This window comes from Crinia signifera, chromosome 12 (assembly GCF_055691185.1).
Source record: "Crinia signifera chromosome 12, ASM5569118v1, whole genome shotgun sequence".
Classification (NCBI taxonomy): domain Eukaryota; kingdom Metazoa; phylum Chordata; class Amphibia; order Anura; family Myobatrachidae; genus Crinia; species Crinia signifera.
Genome location: NC_139228.1, coordinates 22,122,914 through 22,143,783, shown reverse-complemented (window position 1 = coordinate 22,143,783; position 20,870 = coordinate 22,122,914). Strand labels below are relative to the sequence as shown.

General features: G+C 45.1%; 1 protein-coding gene across 5 annotated transcripts in view; it reads left to right on the top strand.

The window, feature by feature from the left end:
* Positions 1–20,870, top strand: part of ARMH4 (armadillo like helical domain containing 4) — a 133,014-nt gene that overhangs the window by 93,307 nt on the left and 18,837 nt on the right. For all 5 annotated transcript variants that reach the window (XM_083167008.1, XM_083167007.1, XM_083167009.1 and 2 more), the window contains one exon: positions 19,665–19,696. In XM_083167008.1, the coding sequence (XP_083023134.1) occupies positions 19,665–19,696 (32 nt within the window). The remainder of the gene's footprint in view (positions 1–19,664; positions 19,697–20,870) is intronic.

Here is a 20,870-nt window from a genome sequence, read left to right as displayed (position 1 = left end):
ACCATAGAATGGGGCAGATGTATTAAGCCTGGAGAAAAGATAGCCGAGATAAGGTAAAAGGAGATAATGCAGCAGCCAATCAACTCCCAACTGTCATATTTCAAAACACAGCTGATTGGCTGGTGCTTTATCTCCTTTCACTTTATCTCCAGTTTATCTCTTCTTCAGGCTTAATACATCTACCCCAGTGTTCCACTGTAAATCATCACAGATACTTACTGTATGGCCTGGATTTCCCATGTTACATGCATGTGCCAAGGTGTGGTGGTTGTACGTGTAGAAGGAATGGTGAGGTCCTGTACAATGAATACTCCCACTATACAGTAAATTTCGCTCTGATGGTTTTGTCATTGGGATCAGTGGACAGGAAAATGGTCTGAGATTGTTACTATGTGATGTTGGAGCTAACAACTTCGTTAGTATTCTGCACCCATTCTCCTCTCTGTACAGGGAGAGCTGCTACCAGCTGCAGCACAGACCCATCCGTACATACAGCTGCTCCCGGGCATTTTGTAGGGTGCTGAGACTAATTCTGTGATTGTTTTTCAGATAAGCCATCATCAGCATTTTTACTGCCAGTATAAACCCTTTATATAGCTGTCATATGACTCTTCATTGGCAAACTGACGCAGTTTTGAATTCCTTCTCCAGATATTCTTTTGCATTGAATAACCACATAGCTTTACAGCGCTGAAATTACAATGTTTATTCATTATATGTCATTCTTAGTACTAGCTCTTATCTGTATAGCTTGTTCTTTATGGTGTAGACCAGCAGTGGCCAAACCTGTCCTCAAGATCTACCAACAGTTCCTGTGTGTCAGGCCACCTGTGGATCTACAGTAGGAATGAATGCAGCAGGTTTGAAAATGTGACAGTTAGTAATGACTACAGCTGTGCACCAGCTAGGTGGTTTGGAAAACGTGGGCCGTTGGTAGATCTCAAGGATTGGTTTGGCCTCCCATGGTGTAGAGCATGGGTCCTCAAACTGCGGCCCTCCAGATGTTGTGAAACTACAAATCCCAGCATGCTATGCCACAGTTTTGCTATAAGGGAGTGTTAAAACTGTGGCAAGGCATGCTGGGATTTGTAGTTTCACAACATCTGGAGGGCCGCAGTTTGAGGACCCATGGTGTAGAGTAAACAATCATATAAATATTGTTGTTATTTAGCCTACTGGTCATTTTATAGGGTGTTGTGTCTTGTGTCTGTCTACAATTAGTGTGTTGTGTGCAACTATTACTATATTAAGGGCAGTCACCTTGATCAAAATTGGATACGATTTGTATCTAAGCCCAAATGTAGCATGTGTCCAAGAAAATATACACAAAGGTAGTAGCGCTAGACAATAATAGGCTTGAAAATACCATAAAAAAGCACAACCAATTCATATAGAAAGCACAGGTACCTCTATTTCTTAGCTACCTAATGAGAGGATCCATTACTATTACACCACCATTACTCCTATAAGGAATTCCGGATATAACAACAATGTCTTTTTGATTCTGGAAAAGTGTTGTATAGTTACCGCAATGGATATCCAAGTGAAGATTTTAATCCTTTTTAGGGAAAGCGTAACAGCAAAGTCCTTCATGTGGAAGCAGGAATTGAATAATTTGGCAGAGTTCCATAAAATAGCGTTTTTTTTTATAGTAAGGCTGGTCTGGAACCAAGTGGCAAGGTAGGTAGCAGGAGGGTGACCAAAAGTGCTTACGCCTGATGCGTTTCGCTGTAACCAGGTACAGCTTTGATAAAGCTGTACCTGGTTACAGCGAAACGGAACTCTGCCAAATTATTCAATGCGTTAGGTCGACATGGGTTTTTTCACTATTTTTCGACCCGAATGTCGACACAGTCGACATGGACACAGTTTGAAGTCACCGCAGCCGCCCTAGTGGATGGTAAGGCATGAAATACCTGTCGGCTCAAACAGTGAAAAAAACCATGTCGACCGAACCAATATGTCGACCTAAACCCATATGTCAACCTTGTCCCATGTTGACCAAGACACCTGTCGACCTACCCACCTGTCAAACCAACGGTGTCGACCTAATGACTGTCGACCTAAGTGCTGTCGACAATACGACCGTATCCCCCCCCCCCCTACACCGTTCTGGCTATTTCCCGGCTGTTAGGTTTGTCTATAAACATAGACGTGATCTATTCTGCATATGTAACAAATGCATCTCCTTTCCCTGCAAATAACAGGCGCAAATGCACATGGCTCCCCTGTGACTCCAATAGGTAACAAAAAACAAGTTCCGAATTCATTCCCATCCCCACTGCGCCATTTTTTTGCCAGAGAGCTGCACTTGCGCAGTAGAGTCTCTGCTCAGACTGTAGGGGACCCGGACAGAGGAGGACGCACACGTGTCTTCTCCTCTCTTGAAACATCCTGCTTGTCAGCCATATTTATGCTAAACATGGCAGCCTTTAAGCCTAGAACCGCATACGGCATGCCATCTTTGTCCTTTTTTTTTCGCCGTTACCGTTATGTTTGCTCTTTATGGACTGCGGAGTTATATGAAACCAGACAACGAGGCAGTCGCTGTCGCGGCCGTCCAGCAGCAGCAGAAAATACTTCCAGGAGGAAGATGTTCCCGATATATAATCCTTCCCGAGATCTATAGATGCAGGCTAATGTAATGTGAAACAGGAAAGGCATATTTTATTTATAGTCTCGGACATTAATTCTTGCACTAAGCAATAATAGATTCCAAGGATATTTTGCTCAGGTCTGTGACAAATAATAGAATACATTGTGTTTTGCTTACGGTATACGCACACATTTTGCGTAATGCATAGACTTAACGTTTGATTACTTTTGGTTTTGACAGTGAATCTTTGCAGCTTGGGAAAAAGGGTTAAACCAGCTAATGAGCCAGTTTTGTACCAAGACATAGCGACTGTTGCCCATAATACACAGCCCTGGAATTTCAATTTTCCAGCTCAATAATCAGTGGGTGTTGCGGGCCCAGTATTAGATGAAACGAAAGCATTTTTCATACAAATTAAGGAAGGCAGGGTAAAAATGAACACCATTAAAGGAGCACGGAGGGAAGAAAAAATAGACAATCGCTATACTGTAGCTCAGGTCTTTTTATTTTTTTCTCTCCGTTTTCCAAGAATCGACTTGGAAAGTGACAGCTTTTAATAAAAGAACCAGAAGAGGGAACGGGAGCAGAGCTGGAATAGAAATGTAACGTTGACAAAGCCAAAATTACACTATGTTCTAAATAAGGGCCTATGGGTTGATCTGGTTGATTTGCTCGGATGCGAATTTGCATCCTTGCGAATCATCAAAATCCCGACTTGCGAATGGCGGTACGCCGTTGTAGATCCGCAATACCCCCGAAGTAACTTACCCGCTTTTGCCCTGTGTTCACAGTGAACTAAACTAGGGGGTCATTCAGAGTTGATCGCTGATGTGCGAATTTGCAATCTGTGCATTGATCAAATGACTGCGCATGTGCCCGAATCATTGCACACAGGCGTAAGCCACAATCGCAACAAAGAAGCAAAAGGATATAATCATAGTCCCCTGATAATTCATTCGATGGTTCGTGAAATGAGTATGGATGTGCGACAGGATATCGAATACCGATATTTTCACACTTCACTCGCAGATTTGCGCGTGCCGGGTTTTCTTTCTTTCTGGGTGGCAGCTAATTACTCACAGTCCTCTGTAACTCTGTGGATGGCTCGAACTGTGTGGAGTTTGTATATTCTCCCCGTGTTTACGTGGGTTTCCTCCGGGTACTCTGGTTTCCTCCCACAATCCAAGAATATACTAGTAGGATTTATTGGCTCCCATGAAAAAACAGTAACCCTAGAATGTCTGTGTGTGCGTGTACATGTGGTAGGGAATATAGATTGTAAGCTCCACTGGGGCAGGGACTGATGTGAATGTTCAAATATTCTCTGTATAGCGCTGCGGAATATGTGTGTGCTATATAAGAAACTGCTAATAAATAAATCAGGTAACTAGATAGCTATGGGCGAGAAGAACAAGTGCCTGCAGATTGCTGCCCGTTATATATAAGATAATAGTGTCTCTCCTTAAATTTCCATGACTGTACTTAAAGATCTAGAATACACTACTGTATATTAAACTTTGTGCTGACAATTGCTCTGTATATGCAATATATGTATATGAATTTGTAAATATTCTGTAACCACTGCAGGGTTTGTGTGTGTGTTGGGGGGGGGGGGGGGTCACTGGTATACTGCAGGCTGCAGTATACCAGTATATGGGTCATTGGGTTGACCAACAGAAGGTCGACATGGGCTAGGTTGACACCTGAAATAGGTTGACATTGTTGGAAGGGGATGCAGTCAATTTGCCGGCGGTCGGAATCCCAACACTGGAATCCCGACCGCCGAAATCCCGAAACTTTCTCCCTCCGTGGGAGCATAAAATAGCGTGCCGAGCGTAGCGAGCCCACAAGGGGGGGGCGCTCCACGTCCCCCCCATGTCGGGATTTCGGCGGTCGGGATTCCAGTGTCAGGATTCCGACCGCCGGCATTACATATCGGATCCGTTGGAAGGTTGACACAAGCATTAGGTCGGCAGTCAAAAGGTTGACATGGGTTTTTCACTTTTTTTTTTTGGTCCCGAATGTCGACTTGGACACCGTATCGGTGCACCGCGACCCCTGGCATGGCTTGCTGCACTCACAATGTTGTCCCTCCACTCCCTAGTGGATGGTAGGGCATGAAATACTGCCTGTGAAAAATCCATGTTGACCTTTTCACTGTTGACCTAATGCTTGTGTCGACCCTACAAGAATGTTGACCTATTTCATGTGTCGAGATATATATATGGCACTCTGGTGAAACCCTGCTGCTGGCTACTTCTCTAGGATCCCTATACACTGATCAGATCACACATCAGATTTATCGGTTGTGAAAGCCATTTGAATTGCCTGCTGTGATACTTAAAAGTCACATCTATTTGATTCCGAGTATTGAAAACCAACTGGACCGTTACATGAATTTTATATCTTCAGACTCTATCGGTATAGAACTCTTATAGTGTCTGCTGGCTATGTTATCTGCCCCTGATGAAGTTAGGATCTGACGAAACGCGTTGGGCTACTCTCTACTGAATAGAACATTATTCATGTGAAGCTGTAAAACATATGTGCCATTTTCTGTATTAAGCAGTTTTTATTTGTATGTATTTGTGATACCCCATTAAGGGATCTTGTTCACTTTTATATTAAACGGTCAAAACCGGATTGTCTTTGTTTGACATTGGATAGCGCCCTCTGGAAAACCCCCTTTCTTTCCATATATATATATATATATTTACAACAATAGTTTATAGGCGCTTATATCACTAATAAGTTTTATTAAAAATCTTTAAGTGTAAAAAGGCACATGCCCACGCTTTCTCCAAAAGTTTTTTTCACATGAGAGATACCACATGAGGGGTGTATATATATATATGGCTGACCCGCCAATGGCTGGGAGACGTCCCGTCCTCACGTCACCTTATGACGCGGATGTCCTTAATCCGTCCCCCCTTTCACATTGGCTGACCCGCCCGTGGCTGGGATACGTCCCGTCCTCACGTCACGCTATGACGCGGACGTCCTTAATCCGCCCTTCCACCACCTGCTCCTATTACCTAACGCTTACCCGCTCTGTAATTGACGGGGATAGCCCTATTTAAACACACTGAGCGCACGTAGTAGCCACGCCCTCTGACGAAGTCCGCAGTGACGAAACGCGTCAGGGCGTGGCCTACGACGCTCCATCTCCTCTGGCTACCGGCTTCCCCGACGTGCTGTGTGTCTCCACGCTTCCCTGCAATCCAGCTCTGCGGCGTTCGAGTACAAGCAAAGTCCTGGTCCTGGTACAGTGTGAGCAGCTTATGCCTATGGTTTAAAACCTATGTCTTGTGGTACCCAGTCCACAGTGTTTTTATATCTGGTACGAGTTCATGTTTACCCGCACCTGGGAATATATATTTTAATAAGTTTCATACTTTGAATACTACACCATGAAGCGCCTTCTTTCTGCCCATTTCTATATATATATATATATATATATATAGTATACAGTAGTGTGTCCTGCCCCCGAAATAAGCCACTCCCATCTCTGTGCATGAAATCAGGTATAACGTGTGCGGATTATGATTGTTCTGGAAGAGTTATGTCAGGTGTGCAGGTGAATGACGGAAAGCAGGGAAGGGAAGCGAAGGCTGAGACAGCCGCAAGGACAAAGCAGCAGAGCTCTGTTAGAACAGACCAGCAGTAGCATATGAGAGAGAACAAATTGAAGGCAAAAGGATAATTACCTTTCAATCACTGGGTACAGCAATGTTATGTATATTAACCATGTTCTACTACTCCAAGAGGGTTACATATTTCTGTGCATCTTATGCTGCTACGGGGGATATTCAGTCCTGGGTCACGACTGTTGGGCTGGCCCAACAGCCGTGGCTCTGTCCTCTTCTCGGCCGGCTAGACTGGCAGTCTGCAGGCGGATTCAATGTCCCGCCTGCCGAATGCAGAAAAGGGGTGTGGCCGGGAGCTCGACAATCCATGGCAGAACGGGCCCAACTGCTTCTAAAGTCAGGCTAGTTCTGCCTTCATCACCCTGCTCCGTTCCTCACACTACACCACCATCCTCTCCTCCATCACCCTGCTCCTTCACTCGCATTACACCCCCATCCTCTCCACCACCACCACCCTGCTCCTTCTCACACTACACCCCCTTCTTCTCCTCCATCACCCTGCTCCTTTTCTCACACTACACCCCCATCCTCTCCTCCACCACCCTGCTCCTTCCCTCACATTACACCCCCATCCTCTCCACCACCCTGCTCCTTCACTGGCTCGCACTTCACTCGCTCTACACCACCATCCTCTCCTCCATCACCCTGCTCCATCACTCACACTACACCCCCATCCTCTCCTCTATCACCCTGCTCCTTCACTTGCAGTACACCAGCATCCTCTCCTCCGTCACTCTGCTTCTTCACTCGCACTACACCCCCATCCTCTCCTCCATCACCCTGCTCCTTCACTTGCACTACACCCCCATCCTCTCCACCACCACCCTGTTCCTTCTCACACTAAATACCCATCCTCTCCTCTATCACCCTGCTCCTTCTCTCACACTACACCCCCATCCTCTCCTCCACCACCCTGCTCCTTCACTCGCATTACACCCCCATCCTCTCCACCACCCTGCTCCTTCACTCGCTCGCACTACACCACCATCCTCTCCTCCGTCACCCTGCTCCTTCACTCGCACTACACCCCCATCCTCTCCTCTATCACCCTGCTCCTTCACTTGCACTACACCACCATCCTCTCCTCCATCACCCTGCTCCTTCACTCGCACTACACCCCCATCCTCTCCTCCATCACCCTGTTCCTTCCCTCGCACTACACCCCCATCCTGTCCTCCATCACTCAGTTCCACCTCGTCCCCCCTCACTTTAACCCCTGCTCCTACATGACTGCAGCGTTCCCTTCTTCCCTACCCACAGTGTTCGCTCGGTGGCTGAGCTCGCCCTGTTGCCCTGTGTGTCGGTTCTGCAGCAGCACTGTCCCTGACGCTGCGAGTATTTACAACAATGATTACAAGGAAATCTATACCCCATAAATAAACATATTACAGGGCTACAGTACTTATATGTTCTATAATGAGTTATAAAATGACAGGTCACAGGGTAGATGTTCTGCTTCCTGTCCCATCTGTCTTCCAGGCAGGAGGAAGTAAAGGAAGGTGTCCGTCCCCCCTGTAGTTTGGTCATGATTGAGAAAAGTTGTCTTTTTTTGTTGATAACTGCAATGTATTTGATACAAGTTTATGTAAGCAAAATATATGAGCTGTCCCCAAGGCAGAAATCAAAGTCAGGCTTCCTGCACAAGCTCATCAGTCATTTTATGCAGATTTGTTCTGTACAGAGAAGTTACAGTCTGTAGTTAAACTTCAAGAAAACAGTCAAAGTCTCTGAGTGCAGCATCATGCCGCAGAGCAGGACTAGAGGCCCGTACACACTGGGTAATTGTGGGTTTACTTTTGGTGTCTTGAGCTACCTATCGCCTTGTGTGTGATGGCCAAAATCAGGTCAACCTCCCAGCCCCCCGGGTGCAATGCCTAAAATACCAGCATTGCACGGCAGGGGGCGTGTCCACGAGGACGCATTCCGCATGCCCCCACACTGGTCATCCGCCGGCCACCCCTCTCCCGCCCTGTCAGTGGCCCCGCCCCCCATGCCTCACTGAACTAGCTGCCCTCTCCCGGCTACATGCCTCCTACTTCTCCCAATGTAAGCGGGACAGTCCCTCAGAGGTTGTGCATCACAGCAGTAATGAGCAGTTGCTACATGGCCCTGCAACCAGCACTTAATTGATGATTTTAGGGAGGATATGGTCGCTAGGTTAACAAAATGAAGGTCGAAATACATAGGTTTGACCAATAAAGGTCGACAGGTCTTATTTGGACACATGAAATCCGTTGACATGGCTATGGGTGGCATAGTCGGAAGGTCAACACAAGCATTAGCTCGACCGTCAAAAAGTCGACGAGTTTTTCACATTTTTTTCATAGTGTCGATCCTATGACCCATACCCTTTTAGCGGATGAGGCTCCCCAGTCTCATGTATCTGATGCAACCCCCCCCCATCACACATGCACCCCCCATCACACATGCACACACACACACACACCCCCATTACACATGCACCACCATTGCTCCCCAATTTGGTATTGCGCACTACTCCGCACAGTAGACATCACATGGTTTTCTCAGTCCATCGTATGGAAGTAAAACGGGAGCTTGTACCCTGCCCATGGCCATGCCTATTTGCTAAGGTTGTTAAAGCTGGGTCACACAGGCCTAGTGCCTGGATCTGCATCTGATTGGTCCTCACATGCAGGTATTACTAGAGATCATATCATCTTGGAGTGATGGGGGAGGCAGCACACCGGCTGCCTCCCCTCTTAAGTTGTGTACACACGGAGCAATATGATCGCTGCCAAAATATTGCTCAGCAATCATATTGCTCAGTGTCCCATTTTCATCAGTGACCAGAGATGGTCGCTGATGAAAATGTCACACTGCCGAGAGAAGAGGCAGGGGAAGTCGCTGGTCGGAGGAGCAAGCTCCCCCAACCAGCGACCATTAGGGGGCTGAAAACGGGAGCGGGCACCCGGCGATTTTTCGCCGGTGCACACTGCAATCTTTTTGCCCATGTGTTCGCACCTTTAGAACGTCCCTGGAGCAAACCACATATATAATCAAACAATATGGAACTTCATTCACTAACATGCCAGCTCTGCAGCTTATCACATGTATTTATTAATGATTGCATGATATTTGCTTCTGTAATTGGTGAGTCTACTCCGGAGAAGCTAATTAAATCCAAATATTGGATATTTAGCAGGTGATGTCTTTTGCATCAGATGTGTTCCAGCTCAGTAAAAAAATGACACATTAAGAACTCTGTTTTTCTTGTTATAAATGATATTTCAACCGAGAAAATTCTACATCATGCTGCAGCATTAATGAACAAAGAGGATCCAGTACTCATTACAGTGAGAGAGTGATGGCCGGGGGAATTGCAGATAAAGGCTGATTAGTACTCGGCTGAATCCCCTGCACTGGGATTAATTGAATATTAATAGATTGTGTGGATTGTCTCGAAATTAACAGTGAAAAGTAGAATGCGGCTTGAAGAATCGATGGAAATAAATGAAGCGGTTGCTGCTAATTTCTTAACAGGAGCAGGCGGAGGGCAATCGATCGTTCTGCTTGTTCTTTTGCTTCTTTAACATACATTTTTATTTCATTTCGATGAATGGAAGGTACAGATTTTGAAGAAGTTGCATGGGATAGGTGCTAAAGTCATTTCATAGTTGCGCATTTAAAATAATGGTGATGTAAGGGGCATGGGTTGACAGTCAATTGGTCGACAGGAAAAAGGTCGACATGGTCACAAGGTTCCTACAAGCAATAGGTCGACATGAGTTTTACATTTTTTTGTTATATGGTGTCCATAAGTGTACTGCGTCCCATTGCATGGCTCTCTCACCATTTTTCTTAGTCTCCCTCTAAGTCTTTCCAGAGGGTGTCACCAAAATGCCGGCTCTTCCATAGTGACAGGAGCTAGGTGCTGCAATTATGACAGTATTCTGCAGCATCCAGCTCCTGTCACTGAGAAGGAGCCAGCAGAGCAGCCAGAATCTCCGTGGACTGCCCAGCATCTACAGCACCAGAGTGATGTCATGGGGGGACTTCCCATCAGGCCATTCCTCTATAGCAGGGCTGGGCAACACCGGCCCTCCAGATGTTAATGAACTACACATCCCAGGATGCTTTGCATTAGTTTTGCTATGTGGCCATGCTGAAACTGATGCAAGGCATGCTGTGATGTGTAGTTCATTAACATCTGGAGGGCCGGTGTTGCCCAGCCCTGCTCTATAGTGGCCCAAATAAGGGAGGGGGGTTGAAGTGACAAAGCGGTCAGACCACAGGTTACAGACAATGTTAGAGTTGCCCAGAAAAGGCCACAATCGAATGCTCAAATTCTGTAGAAATGGCTTTTACCCTTAGCAGTGTGAAGGGTGGCTCAACTAAGAGGGGTTAAAGGTAATCCTATATTTAGGTCCTATTAAGTTCTATGAGGACTAACTTGTCCTCCGCTCTTTTCTTGGTAATGTGATACTTGTTAAGTCGTGGAAAGCCGGTAAGTTCTTGGCCTTCAGACATCACAAGAATTTTCTTATCTATGATGGTTTCCTCCTTGGAAACAGAACAACACAATGGTACCAGAATGTCTTCGGTGGGAGAATGTGATGATATTTCTATGCTCGAAGACTGGAATAGACGGATCAGATCTATCTTAACTGAGTTGCGCATACTGGAACCACCGGATGCGGATATTATTTCTCCCGCTGCATTTTTCTAGATATTGGCAGAGTCCTTCAAACTAATGATTTCGTCATTAAAGAAATCCATTTATTCTACGGTGTCTGCCAGGAAAGACCTGACTTCATCCATCTTTGTCTTCAGTATATCCATTCTGTTAGTCTGGTCAGCAATACCTGGATGCAGACATTTTTCAGGTCCTCTTTGACAGGGTGTAAAACTGTACACTTATGTATTTACAGATGAAGCCACGCTCAGTGGCAAACGCTGGATTTTATCCTTTATATCGGCTGTTTCAAGCATTTAAATAAGATAAGTTGTCATGAAAAGGTTAAACGTCACATAATAAATATATACACAAACATGAGCTCACAATCTCCCACCTCATGGTAAGGCTCCTGTCTCTTCCTCCTGGCAGCTACTCTCTGGTCCATTGTGATGTTTGAGGGCTCAGATCCACACATACAGTAAATGTGGTAGAAGAAGCTGGTACACTGGGCATGTGCAGCAGCTCTGTCCCTTACACTGCATGGCGTGGTGGCAGCTCTACTGATCATATTATATACCAGTGCTATTGTTGTCATAATTTAAGGCACTTGCCAAGAGGAGGGGGGTTTCCAGTCAACCAGAACCCCCCCCCCTGCGTTTGCCTATGATGCTCATCATTGCCGGGCCAATCGGCACAAGCAACTTCTGTCAAGATTGGAGCGATCCGATCGCCATGCCCGTAGGTCTAATTTGCTCCCGCGCTCATACAAATGCATTGAGTAACTATGTCGCAGTGATTTCACAACGTAGATGCGATTTTGGAATGACAAACGAGCACAAGCGGGCGCCTGGTGGCAACAGTAAGTGTGCCTACAGCTGTCACTTCACCATTTTACAGCAGGCCAGGCATCACCTCCGTCATCCTGCTCTCTTTGTCATTAAAGGTTAAAAGAATATTTAGAAAAGTTTAGACGTTAATGATTTCAATATCATGTAATGACCACAAGAGGAGAAGAGAGACATTGAGACGACAATGTGAAGGATAACACTCTAAACCAGGGCTGGGCAATAGCGGCCCTCCAGATGTTGATGAACTAAACATACCAGCATGCCTTGCATCAGTTTCAGCATGGCCACATAGCAAAACTAAATTAAAGCATCCTGGGATGTGTAGTTCATCAACAGCTGGAGGGCCGCTTATTGCCCACCCCTGCTCTAAACTAACCACCCTTCCAATTATAGATGTTGGTGGGAATGTGTATGTGACTTCTCCAAGGCACATGTATTGTATTGTATTGTACAGTCACTGGGATGCACAATGTATTGCATATCAATCACTAGGATGCTCTATTTTAAAATATTAGTCACTCTGATTGAATATCATGCGTTAATGATGCTCATTATACTATATGGCAGATTATGAGGATATCTCTATATTGTATGAATGTCGCCGGGATGCCATCTGTATTGTATTGTGACTAGGGATAACTGATTGCCAACCTCAATGATGTATTGGTTTGGTCCAGCCTACATTTGATCACTTCCAGGGCCAACTCAGGTTCCCAGTCCACCCCAGCAGGCATCGCTGCTATAACCGATATAAAAAATTTAAAAAAACTATTTTCTTTAACGTACAGTATATATAGAATTGTGTCTGAATATAATTGCTTTAAGACCTGAAGCAAAATACATTTTTGGCTGTAAGTTATTGCGAAGATTGGACATTTATGCAGAATACACTTGGGGGTTATCGAAGGCCAAAATATGGAATTGGAAATGGAGAGACTCTCTTATCCAACTGGCATTCATGGGGACAAACACAATCAGCCTTTCCTTTATATAAAGCCCTTTTTGTTCTCAGGGCTCAAAGCTAAGCTCCATGTAACACAATACCGTGTGGAAATTGTGTCCAGCACAATATTGTGAGCAGATATAGAAAATAAACCTAGATGCTTCAATCCAATTCAGTGACATTTCAGAGGCAGCCATTCTACCGCTACGCAGAATATAGCTGCTTAAAAGGAAACACAGTAGCCAAATAGAAGTGTGTTGGTACATCAAACATATGTGAGTTCATGCAAACGTTACAAATATGTGCATTAATATGGATGTTCATGCAGATGTGCACCAACACTTTTATACAGAAAAATATGCACAGTAATTGTCAATATTTGATCCTCGTATGTTGCTGGGAGACAAATCCGGACGACGGTAACAGAAATGTAATTGTGCTGATTGTAGCCACAATAATGAAACCTTTGCAGGGACAATTAATTCAAAGGATAACGTTTTAAAAGTCTTTAAGAATGCGCCTGGATATAAGAGTCAGTTGGCAACTACTGTATACCTCTGTCTTCCATCATCAATAGGAATAAAGGAGCCTATTTATCAACAAATTGCTGAAAAGCTATTGGCTATTAATGGTTTTGGTGTAGTTTATCGTGGCACCATAGCTAGAATTCTGCTCCGATAAGCAGCTGACGAAGCATGGCCCCAACCAGTACTTTCCCTACTGATCCTAACAGAGAAAGACGCATTTTAGCACCGCACCATTACTGCACTTGCTTATTGATGGTGGAGGCGGAGGGATACACATTAATCTCTCCTTGCACTCCATGTCCCTTCCCTGCTGAGATACATTAGGCAGCCTGATACACTTCAGCGGTTGCATTGACTCGTCCTTTAACCGTCAACAGAACCACACCGTAATCTTCATATCAGTTATAGATTAAATCAATACATTTAATCAAGAAACTCCTATCTGTAATAACATATTAGCAGGCGTTGTAAAGAAATGTTCCATTCTGAAGCAAATATTACAACAAAGCAAGAATGATGAAAGCAACATGGGAAGTGATCCTGGGCCCGCCTGTTGCACTAAAAATAATCCTAGCCGTGCACTGCAACATTGCCCAATGGCTATCCAATTAGCCTTATACGTGGCAGTTATTGGGATCTGCTATAAGCATTCATTGTCTCCGCGATAATAGATGGGATCACGAACTTATCCCGGATCTCAAGTGTTATCGCACCATTGCAGATGACTTTGAGAAGATGGACGCCACCGAGACAGAAAAAAATCTGCTTATGAATTGCGAATGGATTGCTAACTGGCATCGACTTACAAATCCATTTGCCATCTCCGTCGGAAATAAAATTTGCCAACAGGGAAAAAAAATCGGTACTTGAACCCGAAGCGTGGCGAGCGCAGCGAGCCCGCGTCCTCCGATCTTTTCATACCCCCACTATCCACGTCGGCGTGGAATTGAGAATAGAAAAGTGTGGCATACACATCCACTTGCATGCAAATTCGGGGGTTTCGCACAGCGGAAGGGGCGGACAGTCGTTTGGGCGGTGGGTTGCAGTTACACGTTCTCTAGGCTGCGAACATATCGCCACCTTTTCTCCTGCCCTTTTCTCACTACCGCCTTTTCATTTATTTTATTTAAAATGCATTTTGTGATTTAAGGTTCTTTTTCGCTACCAAGAACACTGATTTATGCGTGTTGGCATCGTTTTCTGTGCTTTATCTGTATTCTTATTTCTGTATATAAATCTGCATAAGGGCACTTGGCACTTGTGTCTCTGTATTTTATGATTGCTGTATGCTGGGTATTGTATATCACTGTGTTGCTCAATATATTGGCTTTCTTTAGTAAATGGCTCAGAATAATGCTTCCCTTATCTTAATGTTTCATTTTGCAACTGAGAAACCATCCGAACCCACTTCGTTCATTCATCAGTCCATCCATTTTTCCTTCTTTTGTCAGCCTGGGTTCTCCTGAGGATATATCAGAGGAAATAATCCCACAACAAAAGAAAAATAATGATTTTCAAGTATTTGTACGTTCTAGGACCTGTTAGAATGACACCTTCCATCTGCCCATAAAGGGACTACAAAATATGTCTAATTCCCATTCTGGTGCTGTGCGGATCTGTAGGTTGTCTGTGCTTCTTATTCACACGTATTCAGTAACAATAGGGCTCTGAAACTCAGACCGTGCAGCAGATTCCTCTGCAAAGATCTAGCGGTGTGAGGATTATTGCACGGAATGCAGTCAATGGATAGGCCATGTCTAGGGCAACTAATGGTCGACAGCAGTGGTATAGCTACAAATTTTGCCCGTTGTCAGGGGATTACATGCTTATTCCCAGGGAGTAACATGCTCATTGCCAGAGGCAATATATTCCAGGGGCAATCTGAATCTGTAACTTCTGGGTAGCGATATACAGATGTAGCCCTGCTCATCCTTGCAGGGGATGGGGATTCTACCGCCATCCCCCGCCAGCGGTCGACTACCACCAGTGGCGCGTGCGCACGAGACGCTCACACACCCCGTGGCAACGGAGCTTGGCGGGGGTCCCCGCTGCTTCCCATGCCGTCGCCATCGGGCCGCCCGACCCCCCCCCCCCCCCAGGGCTGGGTAGCATCTCCCTGAAGCGGAGAAGGGCAGGGAGATGCTGCACAGCCGCCGTGATACTGGGACGTGCGTGCGGGTGAGATGCACGTGCGTTCAAGTCTCTATCGCCGGAGCTCGCCAGTGAAAGGGATCTGGCGCGTTCAAGTCTCTATCGCCGGAGCTCGCCAGTGAAAGGGATCTGGCGCGTTCAAGTCTCTATCGCCGGAGCTCGCCAGTGAAAGGGATCTGGCGAGCGCCGGCCAAGGATGAGTCCGGCTCCATCTGTATGCTACCCTGTAGGACCTCTATCATCTATCCATCTGTCCACTAGGACCTTTAGCATCTTTCTCCTTCAAGGCCGTGGCCATTTTTGGAGGGACATTTTTAACAGATGCTATACGGACAGCCAGACCCATTGGAATCTGCAGAGACAATGCGCCCCTCCCCCAAGCCACCGGTCGACAGTGACTAGGTCGGCACCTAAAAAGGGTCGACATACTTTACCTTTTGCTACTTGTGGTCCGTTCTTTAATGCTCTGGCTATGTTTTCCTACTCTTTTCTGTTTGTGCTCCACTCCTGACTTCTCTGGCTGTGTTCCTGTTGTCTGCTATATACAACCCGTTCCCGAATTCTCTGGCTGGGTTCCTGCTGTTTGCTATTTGTCCTCCGTTCCCGACTTCTCTGGCTGGGTTCCTGCTGTTTGCTATTTGTCCTCCGTTCCCGACTTCTCTGGCTGGGTTCCTGCTGTTTGCTATTTGTCCCCCGTTCCTGACTACTCTGACTGGGTTCCTGCTGTTTGCTATTTGTCCCCCGTTCCCGACTTCTCTGGCTGGGTTCCTGCTGTTTGCTATTTGTCCTCCGTTCCCGACTTCTCTGGCTGGGTTCCTGCTGTTTGCTATTTGTCCTCCGTTCCCGACTACTCTGACTGGGTTCCTGCTGTTTGCTGTTTGTCCTCCGTTCCCGACTTCTGGCTGGGTTCCTGCTGTTTGCTATTTGTCCTCCGTTCCCGACTACTCTGACTGGGTTCCTGCTGTTTGCTATTTGTCCTCCGTTCCCGACTACTCTGACTGGGTTCCTGCTGTTTGCTGTTTGTCCTCCGTTCCCGACTTCTGGCTGGGTTCCTGCTGTTTGCTATTTGTCCTCCGTTCCTGACTCTTTGTAGCAGAGTTGTGGAAGGGTCAGCGTTACAGTACGCACACTTGCACAGACTGGGAAAATAATTTGATGGCGAGTGTTTTGCGAATGGATTTGCAGCAGGCTGGCGATCATCCATCCATTAGCAGACACGAATGGGGCGGTATTTTACTCTGGCAGGTGCTACTCTAGTCTGACGTGTCCTAAGGACAAGTTGGACCAAATTCCACTTGAACTCCCATGGCAGCTCCCCGGAAGGGATTACTTATGATTTGCCACTTTATGTACCATTTTTACATGCAATAAATCGCATGGAATTTATCGCATGTAAAGACTTTTTTTAACAGTGTTTTTTCAAATTCTTCTGGCACTGGCATTTGAACCATTACATCGCAGGTGCTAAAAATCACCAGCGATGTGCCGCTGATGAGTCTGAGCCGATAGAATTTATGTGCAGCAGGTTAACTCTAGGGGGTTTTTTTTGGGCAGGGTGCTGACCACCAGGCAGGGCCCTTTTTTCAATCGGGAGGGCGCATTTTCTATTAGAAATGTAAATTAGACAAAAAAATCTATAAAAATTGCACACTGCACTAGGAATACGCCCATTAAACAGTCATACTCTGCTATGCCCATTACATATTCTGTCGTAATGACATTATGGCACACACTGTAATTCCTCTTACACATTATACCACACACCATAATGCCCATTACAAATGATAGTATACACTGCAATACCCATTACACATGATGGCAGGCACCAAAAATTATCAACAGCATGTTAGCGATGTGGAGGGCAACGTAAGGGCGCACAAAGGGCAGGGTGCGTTTTGAGGCATTAAAAACGGGTAGAGTGCGGCACCCTGCAAAAGAAGCTTAGAGGGAACACTAGCAGGTTCAATCTGTAGCGTAGGATCTGATGTGCTGTCAAACGCATGCGATTTAGTCCGATTTATCGTCCCGTAACTTTGGAATCGGGCCAAATCGCACTAGTGTATGGGCACCTTCAGTTTGCCTTGAATAATTCTTATTACTGCAATCACAATGCAAAAATAGAAAACACAATGAGAAATATTGCCCGTTATCAATGTTTGCTTTATTGCTGGGCAGGAAAGGATACCTTATTGTACTTATATATACTATACTATATATACTGATATTGTCCTGGTCATACTGTCTGTCCCCCTGAGCCAACCGTTATTTTTAACCGCATACGGAATTATGTACAAGACCAAAATAGACCCATAACCAACCAACCTCATAAGCAATTTGTTTTTAACAATTGGACAACTGCTGCTAATTGTTATGGAACATAATTTCTTGGTTTACAAAAGGGACCATTATTCTGCAGCGAGGGATATATCACAGGCTTATTTAAGGCCTTCAGCAGCCTGGGGATCGTATTAACAAAAAGAACATCTCTGCAATATTAAATATTAACATAACTCTAATATTTCTTCAAAAGAGGAAGCCAGGATGCCTGGTGGCGGCTAAAGACACTGTCGCTGTATCACAATGAGGGCAATGTAACATAATCATGTCTTTAGTGGAACGATGAAGCGTGTCACAGTAGGAGACATCAGCCGTACTACCCTGGAGCCTTTCATGACATTGCAATTGAAACCCAATAAATGTACAATAAGTAGATCTGTTCGCATGATGTGTGTGTATGTGTCTATAGCTGGCACTGCCGTAAGCGCTGTGATTTGCATATGGTGATTATTCAACGCCTTCAGCTTATTTATGGTAATTAGGAAAGGGAGGTGGTTGGTCGCTGTCATTTGTAGAGTGGCAGTTGTCTATGTGCATGCTTTATATGTACAACCCAATAAAAGTGTATTTACATGGGTGGGGATTATTAAGTCGACAGTCTAGGTCGGCCGCTATTGGTCAATAGGTCGACATATGACATAGATCGAGAAGGTCTAGGTCGACATTGACAAAAGGTTGGCAAATGCAAAATGTTTTTTTGTGTCTATGTCGACATTTGAAAACTTGGGCACAGTATTTGTAAGGACGTCGGTTTAGAAAAACTCATGTTGACCTTTTCTTGTGTCGACCATGGATATGGCAACTTTTTGCTTTTATTGATCTTTTGTCAATGTTGACATTTTTCACGTGTTGACCTATTAATTTTTGATCTAGACACTGTTGACCGGATACAGTCTACACCAGTGGTTCTCAACCTCGGTCCTCAGGGACCCCCAATGGTGCACATTTTCCAGGTCTCCAAACAGAATCACAGGTGAAATAATTAGCTCCACTTGTGATCTTTTAAATGTGTTAGTGAGCAATTAGTGCACCTGTGTGTCTGTGAGGTGACCTGGGAAATGTGCTCCGATGGGGGTCCCTGAGGACCGAGGTTAAGAGCCACTGGGCTACACAATGTTTAATATACAGGTTGATTTACTATGCAAAGCCCTGTTAAAACTTTTATAGAGAATATATATATTTTATCATAACTTCAATTGTTTGAAACTGTACATTTGTCTTTGTACATGTGTCCTGTTTTAACTTTTATCAATCTGGTAAATTATCGTCCATGCACTAGCAGTAATTACTATTTATCAATGGCCATGTGCCCTCTCTATCCCACTTGCATGTGCCCAAAAAGGAGGTGTGGCCTAACTTAGAGGGCATGTCCTCACAGGAAGTCCGAATGTGATCACCCTGGGGGGGAGGGACCCAGCATCCCCGGAGATGCTGCTCTGCCCCCATCACCAGAAACTAGAGCCTTCACTGACTGCTCCTTCGCACTGACGGATGCCAGATGCTGCAGGAGAGTCACACTGCAGAACCCAGGTCCTATCACTATGGAGAAGCCGTAATTTTACGCTACTGTATACACAGAACTGTATTCATGTATAACTTATAGGATGACACTAAATTATGGAATAGTTTCCTGCCTGCTCAGAACTGTTGCACCATCATCTTGAGTCATTTTGGAAGATACTTTGAAATACTACAGCTTTATGCAGTACACCATCAAGCTCATTAAACAATGTGATTTTAGTACAGATGTATTATAATTAACACAGTTTGAGACTTTATTTTTAAAAAAAATCGTGCAATGCTAGCTTTTGTTTTTGCAATTAAAGTTAATGTTCCCCATTTGTTTTATACAATTAACATTTAATGTTTTGCAGTAGATACTAAAGATCGTTTATTACGTAAATGCCTGACAAGCCTGAATGCTACAGTGTTTATAGTAGTGTTACATTCATTGCAAATTGTTATTTGTTCTCTTTCAGTGAGGAGTTGGATGGAAAAGCTAAAAGATAAGGTAAGTTGCCATGTTCTTTTCCATTAAAGGTTACAGGGCACAGTAAAAGCTGAAAAGTCAAAATATATTGCGGCAGAGACGACATCTTTACACATGAATGTAATGTGGAGGATCCGGTCCAGGTTTTAGAGCAGCAGCAGGGAAACTGATGTAATCAGGGTTGGGCTGATTAGAAGCACCTGTGCTCTCCTGATTTAAGTGTTTCCATGGCAGGGGGTCATTTCTCCTGATGGTGGAAAAGCTGCCCAAGTGATAGGCCGGGGTGTTGGCATTGGTAGGGACCACTGGAGCTTTTTGAAGTGTTTGCACTATGCCTTGACACCTGTATGCTGCAATGCTGTAACTGTTCTTGCTTATGCTAATTACCTGGTATGCAGAGTACCGCCTACAAAATAAAGACCAAGACTTTGTCTTATCCATTGTATGTGATTCCTTGTCACAATATGCAGAATTCCACCTCTGTAAGCAGCCGTCTTCTCTATCAGCAATCTGTATACTTGGTACAAAAGGTCTGTCTGAAAACTGGTGTATTACGCTTCTGCACAATGATGCATAGCACAAAGGAACGGGCATATAAAGAAACAAGGACACACGCTAAAACTGGATGGAGATAGGTTCAGGAGAAAACTGAGGAAAAATGACTTCACAAAAAGCATACCTCCATTTTGGGTCCTGGAAAAAGGGTGTGGCATCTGACAGGAGGGTGTGGTCTCCCATCTAGGAGGCAGGGTCTGGCAGATAGTGTCGCGAACGCGACACAAATCCCATTTTTGGCACTATGGGAGTGCTGTTTGTGGTGCTGCCATGCCCCTTGTCCCCCTCTTCTGTAAATAGACACTTTGGGGTGAATTTACTGGGATGTTGCCCATAGCAACTGGACAGATTGTACTACTTATTTATTTGGCACCTTCTAGAAGATAATTAATTGGTTGCTAAGGGCAACATCCCTACTTCAAAAGAACTTCCATCTTAGTAAATTCCCCCCTTTGAGTATGCGCTAAGCAGAGCAGCGAGTGGCAGGGGGACTCCTAACTGCCCCCTACCCAACTGTGGGGCACTGCTGCAGTCCTTAAAATAATATACTGTCCCTCAAAAATTGGGACAGTTGGGAGATATGCAGAAAGGGTAGTGGGTAAGTGGAATAGCCTACCATCAGAGGGATCACATCTTGTAT